Source organism: Hoplias malabaricus, chromosome 2 (assembly GCF_029633855.1).
Source record: "Hoplias malabaricus isolate fHopMal1 chromosome 2, fHopMal1.hap1, whole genome shotgun sequence".
Lineage (NCBI taxonomy): Eukaryota > Metazoa > Chordata > Actinopteri > Characiformes > Erythrinidae > Hoplias > Hoplias malabaricus.
In genome coordinates, this window is record NC_089801.1 from 79,080,911 (window position 1) to 79,095,072 (window position 14,162).

Consider the following 14,162-nt stretch of genomic DNA (forward strand, 5'->3'; position numbering starts at 1 on the left):
GTAAGAATAGGTGGTGGAGTAGTGAGGGGTAGCAGGAACAGAGGAGGTGGAATAGTGAAGGGGTAACAGGAATAGAGGAGGAGGAAAAAGAATGGGTGGTGGAGCAGTGATTGGTAACAGAGGAACAGAGGAGGAGGAGTAAGAATAGGTGGTGGAGTAGTGAGGGGTAGCAGGAACAGAGGAGGTGGAATAGTGGAGGGGTAACAGGAATAGAGGAGGAAGAAGAAGAATGGGTGGTGGAGTAGTGATTGGTAACAGAGGAACAGAGGAGGAGGAGTAAGAATGGGTGGTGGAGTAGTGAGGGGGGTAAAAGAGGAGGAGGAGTAAGAATGGGTGGTGGAGTAGTGAGGGGTAACAGGAACAGAGGAGGTGGAGTAGTTAAGGTGTAACAGAGGAATAGAGGAGAAGGCGTAAGAATGGGTGGTGGAGTAGTGAGGGGGGAAACAGAGGGACAGAGGAGGTTTGGGTACAGGAGTTACTCATGAGTGTGGACACTGTCAAAGACATTAACAGAGCTTCACTGAAAGAATCACTAGTTTCTGAACCTGGAGGAACCTGGACACAACAACGAACCAACAACTACCACCTCACCAAAGAGGAGGAGGAGTAAGAATGGGTGGTGGAGTAGTGAGGGGTAACAGAGGAACAGAGGAGGAGGAGTAAGAATGGGTGGTGGAGTAGTGAGGGGGTAACAGAGGAACAGAGGAGGAGGAGTAAGAATGGGTGGTGGAGTAGTGAGGGGTAACAGAGGAACAGAGGAGGAGGAGTAAGAATGGGTGGTGGAGTAGTGAGGGGTAACAGAGGAACAGAGGAGGAGGAGTAAGAATGGGTGGTGGAGTAGTGAGGGGTAACAGAGGAACAGAGGAGGAGGAGTAAGAATGGGTGGTGGAGTTGTGAGGGGTAACAGAGGAACAGAGGAGGAGGAGTAAGAATGGGTGGTGGAGTAGTGAGGGGGTAACAGAGGAACAGAGGAGGAGGAGTAAGAATGGGTGGTGGAGTAGTGAGGGGTAACAGAGGAACAGAGGAGGAGGAGTAAGAATGGGTGGTGGAGTTGTGAGGGGTAACAGAGGAATATGAGATGATTCTCTGAATGTATCAAATGGGTTTTTAAATAATTTTTTAACATTTAAATCTATAGGTTTTTCACTAGTTTTTCCAAAATAAAGACATTTTTAACAGTATTAGGTGCTCTAAGGGCTCCAGTAGGAGCTGTAGTGGAGATGTTACTGTGCTGTCCCCTTTTGTTCCGTCACACTAATACCAGAAGTATGTCACAGTTGCTACTGTGCCGGTACACCCAGCAGAACAGCGGCTACTGTGTCAGTACACCCAGCAGAACGGAGGATACTGTGTCAGTACACCCAGCAGAACGGAGGATACTGTGTCAGTACACCCAGCAGAACGGCGGATACTGTGCCGGTACACACAGCAGAACAGTGGCTACTGTGTCAGTACACCCAGCAGAACGGAGGATACTGTGTCAGTACACCCAGCAGAACGGAGGATACTGTGTCAGTACACCCAGCAGAACGGCGGATACTGTGCCGGTACACCCAGCAGAACAGCGGCTACTGTGTCAGTATACCCAGCAGAACGGAGGATACTGTGTCAGTACACCCAGCAGAACGGAGGATACTGTGTCAGTACACCCAGCAGAACGGAGGATACTGTGTCAGTACACCCAGCAGAACGGCGGATACTGTGTCAGTACACCCAGCAGAATGGCGGATCCTGTGCCGGTACACCCAGCAGTAACAGAACAGTAGCCGCTGTGACATACTTCCGGTATTAGTGTGACGGGACACATGGGGACAGCACAGTAACATCTTGGCTACAGCTGGCTCTCAAGGGCAGCACAGTGGAGCAGCAGGTAGTGTTGCAGTCACACAGCTTCAGGGACTTGGAGAATGTGGGTTCGAATCCTGCTCTGGGTCACTGTGAGGAGTGTGGTGTGTTGCCCTGTGAAGGTTGTGTTCCTGCTTTGGGTGTGTTCCTGCTTTGCGCCCAATGATTCCAGGTAGGCTCTGGACCCACCGTGACCCTGAGCTGAGTGTCCACTCTGTTTAAAGCACTGTGAAGCTGCGGGAATGATTGAGAGGACATTTGCGTCTTTACCAATGATAAAAAGCTGATTCTGAACAAAAGTTGAGCGCATTGTAGTGCATATTTATTCAATGACATGTACACACAACATTATATATTTGATCTCTTATTTTTTGACATTTTAGGGGAAGCTGAGCTTCCCTTGCAGTCTTATAGCAATCGCCTCTGGTGTGTGTGTGTGTGTGTACACCACTCTTCCCATTTCAATTTCAACACACATTGGCTACTCTGACGTGTCTTGGGCTCATGTAATGTCTGAACATTTGACATAGATACTATTTATTTACTTATGTACTGAGTAAATATATAAGCCGTTGAATCTTAGCCTCTGATTTCTGTCCTCTGTCATGGTCAATGCTTGAGGGAGATTAGTCGATATGAGAAATTCTTTTATCTGAGCCAAAACAATATAAACAGAGCTCTTTAGAAAGAAAAACATTTATAACACCTTAATAAAACTAATATTTTAACATCAGAAAAGAATATCACAGAACATTAAAAATGCTATATCTACATAAACATTATTAATATATACACTCAGCTGTTAATGTAAAACCTTCTAACTCATAAACAGTTTGGTAGCCATTGCCTGCCCCATAAATATAAATCATTCTGAATATCAAACACTTTTAGCTAATTTCAATCTAATTCCAAATCAAAGATATGCCTTTATTAAATGGTCTCTTCATAAACAGAGCATAGTTTACTGTTTCTTCAAAGCTGAATCGTTCAGGAATGAAATCACAGAAATCTCACTTGATTATCTCCAGTGTACAGTGTGAACTCCTCCATCCCTCAGAGACCAGCTTCACTCCTGAATCCTGCAGGTCAGTCTGACTGAGGTCCGGCTCTTTCAGGGCTGAGTTTGGTGAGTTCAGAGCAGAGCAGAGACTTTCATAGGAATTCAGGGTGAATTTACAGTCTGTGAGTCTGCAAGGTAAAGTAAATACAGGAGAAAGTGAAGTTTCAGGGTCGCGGTGGGTCCAGAGCCTACCAGGAATCATTGGGCGCAAGGCGGGAATACACCCTGGAGGGGGCGCCAGTCCTTCACAGGGCTATTATTATTATTATTATTATTATTATTAATTCATTCATTGTCTGTAACCCTTATGGAGTTCAGGGTTGCAGTTGGTCTGGAGTCTACACGGAATCACTGGGTGCAAGGCAGGAACACACCCTGGAGGGGGTGCCAGTCCTTCACAGGGCTATTATTATTATTATTATTATTATTATTATTATTATTAATTCATTCATTGTCTGTAACCCTTATGGAGTTCAGGGTTGCAGTTGGTCTGGAGTCTACACGGAATCACTGAGTGCAAGGCAGGAACACACCCTGGAGGGGGCGCCATTCCTTCACAGGGCTATTATTATTATTATTATTATTAATTCATTCATTGTCTGTAACCCTTATGCAGTTCAGGGTCGCAGTTGGTCTGGAGCCTACCAGGAATCACTGAGTGCAAGGCAGGATCACACCCTGGAGGGGGCGCCATTCCTTCACAGGGCAACATACACTCACACACTCACATCTATAGTCACCAATCCACCTACTAACGTGTGTTTTTGGACCGTGGACACAGGGAGAACACACCACACTCCTCACAGAGAGTCACTAGGTGCGGGACTTGAACCCACAACCTCCAGGTCCCTGAAACTGTGACTGTGACACTAACCTGCTGCACTACAATGCTGTAAATTATTATTATTATTATTATTATTATTATTATTATTATCACTGGTAAAATGCTGTTATTCTGATTTCTGCTCTGCAGGAATGGTTCTCTATCTCTGTGCCTGAGAATAATATTTTCTTTTGGGAATAAATATCAGTTTACAAATAAAATATAGTACAAACACAAATAGTAAAATCTCTCAACCTTATGAATGTAAAAACAATGGCCTAAACTTTTTGAGGACAAACTACAGCCAATCAGAGCAAGAGAATACACTCATTATCCACATGGACATTCATCCAAAATCTCACCTGAGTGTCTCCAGTTTACAGTGTGAACTCTTCAGTGCCTCAGAGATCAGCTTCACTCCTGAATCCTGCAGCTCAGTCTCACTGAACTCCAGCTCTTTCAGGGGTGAGTTTGGTGATTTCAGAACAGAGCAGAGAGTTTCATAGGAATTCATGGTCGGCTTACAGCCAGACAATCTGCAACACAATGTAAACACACCGCATAATACAGTAAAAAACGTGAAGGTGAGGAACTGTCTGTTAGTTTGGTTTGTTAGAGCAAATGTGAACGCTTCCTTTTGACACTGGTGCTCACCAAACAAGCAGCAACTCCTTTTTTATTCTGTTTTGACTTCTTTATCCATTTGACCACGTCTTGTTGTGTTTCCAGTTGAAAAAATACCACCAGGTACACAGCCCCGAGAAGTGCATTAAGCTCAGTGTGGGGCATTGTTCAGATGACAAAACTAATGTTATACGTCATACATCATTGCTTTTTTTAAATACATATTTGGTTCAGGACCAAACCAGGACTAAAATATAACAATGTATGAATTTACATATTTGGTCCAACCCAAGGAAACTGAACTACAAGTCTGAACACTCCTTGAAATTCAGCCTCACAGGAATCAAAAATCAGATTTGCTGCTTTTATAAACTTGGGGATTTGTGTGAGATACAGTGTGAGTGAGAGAAAACAAGAGAATGACATCAGTCTTATCCATGTTCATCTAACTCCACCTGTTCTGTAATGTCTCATTCATTTTATTTATCACATGCTAATTATACACACAGTGAGGAACTTCTTCTCACCGTAAATCTGGAAACTTGTCTCAGTCAACAACAACACTGAAAAATATAAATATAAAAACATTTAGAAACAACACTCACACTGCCTTTCTGCAGTTGCTCACAGCTGGGATCAGTCTGCAATAACCCTGCTCACTGGTGTTATACTTCCTCAAGTCCAGTTCATCCAGCACGTCGTCTGAGTTCATGAGCATGTAGGCTAACGCTAAACACTCTCCAACAGTCAGTGTCTTATCTGAGCGTTTCTCTGATTTGAGATACTCCTGGATTTTACTGGATAAAGAGGAGTCGTTCATTTCAGTGAGACACAGGAAGAGGTTGATAGATCTGTCAGAAGGAAGATCCTCTGATATTATTATGCGTTTGATGTACAGAACTGTATCACTGAGGCTCTCAGAGCTGCTCACTGTGTGTATTAGTAGGTCCTGCAGGAGTTGTTGATTGGACTCCAGTGAGATGCCCAACAGAAAACGGAGAAACAGATCCAGGTGTCCAGTCTTACTCTTTAAAGCTGTACGTACAGCTCCCTTCAGCAGCTCGTCCAGTGAAACACTGTCAGACCATTTCATGTTTTTCGGCTTCAGAAGCTGCAGTTCCTCCATGTTGTTGTTCACACAGCAGTGAAACACATAGAAAGCAGCCAGGAACTCCTGAAAGCTCAGATGCACAAAGCAGTAAACCTTCCTCTGGTAAAGCACAGACTCCTTCCTAAAGATCTCAGTGCAAATCCCAGAGTACACTGAGGCCTCAGTGACATCAATCCCACACTCTCTCAGGTCGTCTTCATAGAACATCACATTGCCCTTCATCAGCTGTTTGAAAGCCAGTTCAGACAGTTTCAGAAACATGTTCCTGTTGGATCTCAGGAGTTCCTGTAGAGTTCCTCTCTCATCTTCCTCCTCATACTTCTCCTTCCTCATGATTGTCTGAGTGCACAGGAAGTGTGAGTACATTGCAGTCAGAGTTTTAGGGATTTCTGTGCTCCCTTGTTTCATGATTCGCTGAAGCACAGTTGCTGAGATCCAGCAGAAGACTGGAATGTGGCACATGATGTGGAGACTCCTCGTCATCTTAATGTGGGAGATGACACTGTCGGCTTGGTCCTGGTCACTAATTCTCTTCCTGAAGTACTCCTCCTTCTGTGGATCATTGAATCCCTGAATTTCTGTCACACGGCTGATGTACTGAGAAGGGATCTGATTGGCTGCTGCTGGTCTGGAGGTTATCCAGATGTGAGCAGAGGGAAGCAAGTCTCCTTTGATGAGGTTTGTCATCAACACATCCACTGAAGACACCTTGGTCACGTCTGACACTTTCTCACACTCTGAGAACTTCAGTGGGATTCTGCTTTCATCGAGGCCGTCAAATACGAACACAGTTTTACACACGTCATATTCCTTTGTGTCCAGAGCTCGGAGCTCAGGATGGAGGCCACACAGAAGTCCATGAAGACTGTACTGTTTGTCTTTAATCAGGTTTAGCTCTCGGAATGGAAGCACAAACATGAACTCTATATCCTGATTGGCTTTTCCTTCAGCCCAGTCCAGAATGAACTTCTGCACAGAGACAGTTTTTCCAATGCCAGCAATGCCTTTAGTCAGAACGCTTCTGAGACTGTTGGCTTTTTTGTCTTTTTTATTTACATCAAGCACTTTCTTGAGTGTGTATTTAAAAATGTCATTGCAGCTGATTGGAATGTCATCTTGATGTTTCCTAGTTTTTTCAATCTGTAAAACTTCATGTTCTTCATTCACTCCTTCCCTCTCTCCCTCGATGATGTAGAGCTGAGTGTAAACCCTGTTCAGGAGGATTTTATTCTCTTGTGTTTTGAATCCCTCAAATAAGCTCTCGTACTTCTTCTTCAGGCTGATTTTGTTTCTCTCTGAGACACTGAGCAGGACGTCATCCACTGGTTTGTATTCATCCAGCTCCATGGACTCCTCCGTGTGTGGAAACTGAATAGAGCCTGTTTTAAACCTCCTTCTGCAGCAGGGACAGGTCAAGTCTCCTGAGTGGACAGACTGGTCCCTAAGGCTCCTGATGCACTGTCTACAAAAAGTGTGTCCACAGGTGATAGAGACTGGATCTGTCTGAATCTGCTCACACACTCCACACATGGAACCATCCTGGAGCAGCACATCCCTCTTAGAGCTAGAGGTGAAATAAAAGAGTTGATGAATCAGAATGTGTAAGTGTGAGAGAGTCTGAAACTTGAACAAGACTTAAACATATGTTCCTACAAGTGAGTAATTCAACTCAGTTCAACCAAAGAGAAGCTACTCTCCATTTCTTCATCTACTAATAATCATTTTAGCACTGAAGATAATGTGTTACTGACACAGAAACACGGGTTAAACCTGAGAAAATAAACACGATTTGTATTTACAGAAAATAAATCAATGTCCCATATTTAGAAAAGTGGATCACCTGCCTGACACAAGGCGCTAAGAAATGGAACCAATGTTGTTTCTCATCTTTACTTCAGTAATGTACTGTTCACAGGATGTTACAAAAAATCACAAATGAACACTTCACTGTTTGCATATTCCCTTTAGAACTGATCTTAATATTTTAATATTTAAAACTCATTCTGAAATACATCAAAGGAGAGGAATTAGAAACTAAAAGTGAATGAGTACATTTACATATTCTCACAATCATACTTCAGTAGACAAAGAACAAAGCCTGAAATACATTACTGGAGGATTTAGAACTACCTCTGAAAAGCAGAGGTTTCTGGGAGTGGGCTCTGTATTAAACTAAACTTAGCACAATAAGTAAAGAAATGTGTGTTTGTAGTTTATTTCTTTGTTGTAACAATGCTTCTTGGCAATAAATCATATACCATTGGAAAGTCTGTTAATATCCCTTTTGAATGGTTCCACATTTGTAAGAAACATGCATTTGTGGGATGAGCAGTAGAGCTGAGAATGTGGGTTGAGCCCATGAAAAATTGCCAAATCCTTTCCACAAACACAGCACACTCCACAAACACACCACACACTTCACTAACACACCACACAAACACCGCACAATCCATTAACACACCTCTCACACACCACACAAACACCGCACAATCCATTAACACACCTCTCACACACCACACAAACACCGCACAATCCATTAACACACCTCTCACACACCACACAAACACCGCACAATCCATTAACACACCACCCACACACACACCCACCCACACACCCACACACAAAAAAATGTAATAATTAAAAGGCTGCTTGTTGAGGCGAGTCATGCTAGAACTCACTAGAATATGGTTATGTCTCACCTCTGATCAGAACTGATTCTTTCATTGCTGAATTTTGGAGGCTCAACCATTGAGTTGTTGCTCTTCAGAGACACACAGCTGGGCTCTGGAGATTCTGCTCTGAATGTCTGATCTCTGGAAATGTGAAGTGGAGACATAAGGAAGAGGTAAAGCTACGCTAGGCACTTTACACTCCATTGATACATCACACAGACAATGCACACTCCACTAACACAAAACACACAAACACTGCACACTCCACTAACACACTGCACACTCCACAAACACAGCACACACCACTAACACACCGCACAGACACTGCACTCTCCACAAACACACTGCACAACTAACACATCACACAAACACCGCACACTCAACTGACACATCACACATACACCGCACACTCAATTGATACATAACACAGGCACCGCACACTCAACTAACACAGCACACAGGCACTGCACACTCAACTAACACAGCACACAGACACTGCACACTCAACTAACACAGCACACAGACACTGCACACTCAACAAACACAGCACACAGACACTGCACACTCAACAAACACAGCACACAGACACTGCACACTCAACAAACACAGCACACAGACACTGCACACTCAACAAACAGCACACAGACACTGCACACTCAACAAACACAGCACACAGACACTGCACACTCAACAAACACAGCACACAGACACTGCACACTCAACAAACACTGCACACTCAACTAACACTGCACACTCAACTAACACTGCACACTCAACTAACACTGCACACTCAACTAACACTGCACACTCCACTAACACTGCACACTCCACTAACACTGCACAGACAAACACTGCACACTCCACAGACAAACCACACAATCACTGCACATTCCACAAACACACCACACAAACACCGCACACTCCATTAACACACCTCACACACACACACCACACACACACACACACACACACACACACACACACACACACACACACACACACACACACACACACACACACACACACACACACACACACACACACACACACAAGAAAACTCAAGAAAAATTAAAAGGCTGCTTGTTGAGGCGAGTCATGCTAAAACTCACTAGAATGTGGTTCATGTCTCACCTTTGAATTGATTCAGAATTGATTCTTTCATTGCTGAATTTTGGAGGCTCAACCATTGAGTTGTTGCTCTTCAGAGACACACAGCTGGGCTCTGGAGATTCTGCTCTGAATGTCTGCTCCCTGGAAATGTTAAGTGGAGACATAAGGAAAAGTTAAAGCTACGCTAGGCATTTTACACTCCACAGAAACAACACTGACACTGCACAATCCACTAACACAAAACACACAAACACTGCACACTCCACTAACACATCACACACTCCACAAACACTGCACACTCCACAAACACACTGCACACTCCACAAACACAATGCACAGACACTGCACTCTGCACTAACACACCATAGACTCCACAAACACACCGCACAGACACTGCACACTCCACTAACACACCGCACAACTAACACATCACACAAACACTGCACACCCAACTAACACATCACACAAACACCGCACACTCAACTAACACATCACACAAACACTGCACACTCAACTAACACATCACACAAACACCGCACACTCAACTAACACATCACACAAACACCGCACACTCAACTAACACATCACACAATCATTGCACACTCAACTAACACATCACACAAACACTGCACACTCAACTAACACATCACACAAACACTGCACACTCAACTAACACATCACACAAACACCGCACACTCAACTAACACATCACACAAACACCGCACACTCAACTGACACATCACACAAACACCGCACACTCAACTGACACATCACACAAACACCGCACACTCAACTGACACATCACACAAACACTGCACACTCAACTGACACATCACACAAACACTGCACACTCAAATAACACATCATACAAACACTGCACACTCAACTAACACACCACACAAACACTATACACTCCAATAACACAGAACACTAACACACCTCACATGCCAGCAACACACCACACAAACACAGCACACTTCACAAACACATCACACAAACATTTCACACTTCACTAATACACCACACACTCCATTAACACACCACAAGCACAACACACCACACACTCCATTAAAACACCACACAAACACCGCACAATCCACTAACACACCACACACTCCACAAACACACTGCACAACTAACACATCACACAAACACCACACAATCAACTAACATATCACACAAACACCGCACATTCAACTAACACACCACACAAACACTACACAGTCAACTAACACACCACACAAACACTGCACACTCAACTAACACATCACACAATCATTGCACACTCAACTAACACATCACACAAACACCGCACACTCAACTGACACATCACACAAACACTGCACATTCAAATAACACATAACACAGGCACTGCATACTCAACTAACACAGCACACAATCACTGCACACTCAAATAACACATTACACAAACACTGCACACAGACACTGCACACTCAACTAACACATCACACAAACACTGCACACTCAACTAACACACCACACAAACACTGCACACTCAAATAACACAGAACACTCACACACCTCGCATGCCAGCAACACACCACATAAAACACAGCACACTTCAATAACACACATCACGCAAACATTTCACACTTCACTAATACAACAAACACATCACACTCCATTAACCCACCACAAGCACAACACAATCCACAAACACACCACACAAGCACTGCACACTCCACAGACAAACCACACAATCACTGCACTTTCCACAAACACGCCACACAAACACCGCACACTCCATTAACACGCCACACAAACACCGCACACTCCATTAACACGCCACACAAACACCGCACACTCCATTCACACACACACACACACACACACACACACACACACACACACACACACACACACACACACACACACACACACACACACACACACACACACACACACACAAGAAAACTCAAGAAAAAATAAAAAAAAAGCTGCTTGTTGAGGTGAGTCATGCTAAAACTCACTACAACGTGGTTCATGTCTCACCTTTGATCAGAATTGATTCTTTCATTGCTGAATTTTGGAGGCTCAACCATTGAGTTGTTGCTCTTCAGAGACACACAGCTGGGCTCTGGAGATTCTGCTCTGAATGTCTGCTCCCTGGAAATGTGAAGTGGAGACATAAGGAAGAGGTAAAGCTACGCTAGGCATTTTACACTCCACAGACACATAACACTGACAATGCACACTCCACTAACACAAAACACACAAACACTGCACACTCCACTAACACACTGCACACTCCACTAACACACCACACACTCCACTAACACACCACACACTCCACTAACACAGCACAGACACTGCACACTCCACAAACACACTGCACACTCCACTAACACACGGCACAGACACTGCACTCTCCACTAACACACCATAGACTCCACAAACACACTGCACAGACACTGCACACTCCACTAACACACCACACACTCCACAAACACACTGCACAACTAACAAATCACACAAACACCACACACTCAACTAACACATCACACAAACACTGCACACTCAACTAACACACCACACAAACACCGCACACTCAACTAACACACCACACAAACACCGCACACTCAACTGACACACCACACAAACACTGCACACTCAACTAACACAGCACACAAACACCGCACACTCAACTAAAACACCACACAAACACTGCACACTCAACTGACAAATCACACATACACCGCACACTCAAATAACACAACACAGGCACTGCACACTCAACTAACACAGCACACAAACACTGCACACTCAAATAACACATTACACAAACACTGCACACTCAACTAACACAGCACACAGACACTGCACACTCAACTAACACTGCACACAGACACTGCACACTCAACTAACACTGCACACAGACACTGCACACTCAACTAACAGCACACAGACACTGCACACTCAACCAACACTGCACACTCAACTAACACTGCACACTCAACTAACACTGCACACAGACACTGCACAATCCACAAACACACCACACAAACACTGCACACTCCACAGACAAACCACACAATCACTGCACATTCCACAAACACACCACACAAACACCGCACACTCCATTAACACACACTCAACTAACACATCACACAATCATTGCACACTCAACTAACACATCACACAAACACTGCACACTCCAATAACACAGAACACTAACACACCTCACATGCCAGCAACACACCACACAAACACAGCACACTTCACAAACACATCACACTTCACTTATACACCACACACTCCATTAACACACCACAAGCACAACACACCACACACTCCATTAAAACACCACACAAACACCGCACAATCCACTAACACACCACACACTCCACAAACACACTGCACAACTAACACATCACACAAACACCACACAATCAACTAACATATCACACAAACACCGCACATTCAACACACCACACAAACACTACACAGTCAACTAACACACCACACAAACACTGCACACTCAACTAACACATCACACAATCATTGCACACTCAACTAACACATCACACAAACACCGCACACTCAACTGACACATCACACAAACACTGCACATTCAAATAACACATAACACAGGCACTGCATACTCAACTAACACAGCACACAATCACTGCACACTCAAATAACACATTACACAAACACTGCACACAGACACTGCACACTCAACTAACACATCACACAAACACTGCACACTCAACTAACACACCACACAAACACTGCACACTCAAATAACACAGAACACTCACACACCTCGCATGCCAGCAACACACCACATAAAACACAGCACACTTCAATAACACACATCACGCAAACATTTCACACTTCACTAATACAACAAACACATCACACTCCATTAACACACCACAAGCACAACACAATCCACAAACACACCACACAAGCACTGCACACTCCACAGACAAACCACACAATCACTGCACTTTCCACAAACACGTCACACAAACACCGCACACTCCATTAACACGCCACACAAACACCGCACACTCCATTAACACACCACACACACACACACACACACACAAGAAAACTCAAGAAAAAATAAAAAAAAAGGCTGCTTGTTGAGGTGAGTCATGCTAAAACTCACTACAACGTGGTTCATGTCTCACCTTTGATCAGAATTGATTCTTTCATTGCTGAATTTTGGAGGCTCAACCATTGAGTTGTTGCTCTTCAGAGACACACAGCTGGGCTCTGGAGATTCTGCTCTGAATGTCTGCTCCCTGGAAATGTGAAGTGGAGACATAAGGAAAAGGTAAAGCTACGCTAGGCATTTTACACTCCACAGACACATAACACTGACAATGCACACTCCACTAACACAAAACACACAAACACTGCACACTCCACTAACACACTGCACACTCCACTAACACACCACACACTCCACTAACACACCACACACTCCACTAACACAGCACAGACACTGCACACTCCACAAACACACCGCACACTCCACTAACACACCACACAAACACTGCACACTCAACTAACACATCACACAAACACTGCACACTCAACTAACACACCACACAAACACCGCACACTCAACTAACACACCACACAAACACTGCACACTCAACTGACACACCACACAAACACTGCACACTCAACTAACACAGCACACAAACACCGCACACTCAACTAAAACACCACACAAACACTGCACACTCAACTGACAAATCACACATACACCGCACACTCAAATAACACAACACAGGCACTGCACACTCAACTAACACAGCACACAAACACTGCACACTCAAATAACACATTACACAAACACTGCACACTCAACTAACACAGCACACAGACACTGCACACTCAACTAACACTGCACACAGACACTGCACACTCAACTAACAC

The 14,162-nt window shown here is 44.1% G+C and overlaps 1 protein-coding gene across 1 annotated transcript in view; it reads right to left on the bottom strand.

Annotated features, from left to right (window-relative positions):
• The window catches only part of LOC136678230 (uncharacterized), a 67,300-nt gene that overhangs the window by 32,845 nt on the left and 20,293 nt on the right, over nucleotides 1-14,162 (bottom strand). The window contains exons 15-20 of the mRNA XM_066656199.1: nucleotides 13,406-13,519; nucleotides 11,259-11,372; nucleotides 9,267-9,386; nucleotides 8,163-8,276; nucleotides 4,958-7,027; nucleotides 4,091-4,264 (exon numbers count right to left, since the gene is read on the bottom strand). Coding sequence (XP_066512296.1) covers nucleotides 4,091-4,264; nucleotides 4,958-7,027; nucleotides 8,163-8,276; nucleotides 9,267-9,386; nucleotides 11,259-11,372; nucleotides 13,406-13,519 — 2,706 coding nt within the window. The remainder of the gene's footprint in view (nucleotides 1-4,090; nucleotides 4,265-4,957; nucleotides 7,028-8,162; nucleotides 8,277-9,266; nucleotides 9,387-11,258; nucleotides 11,373-13,405; nucleotides 13,520-14,162) is intronic.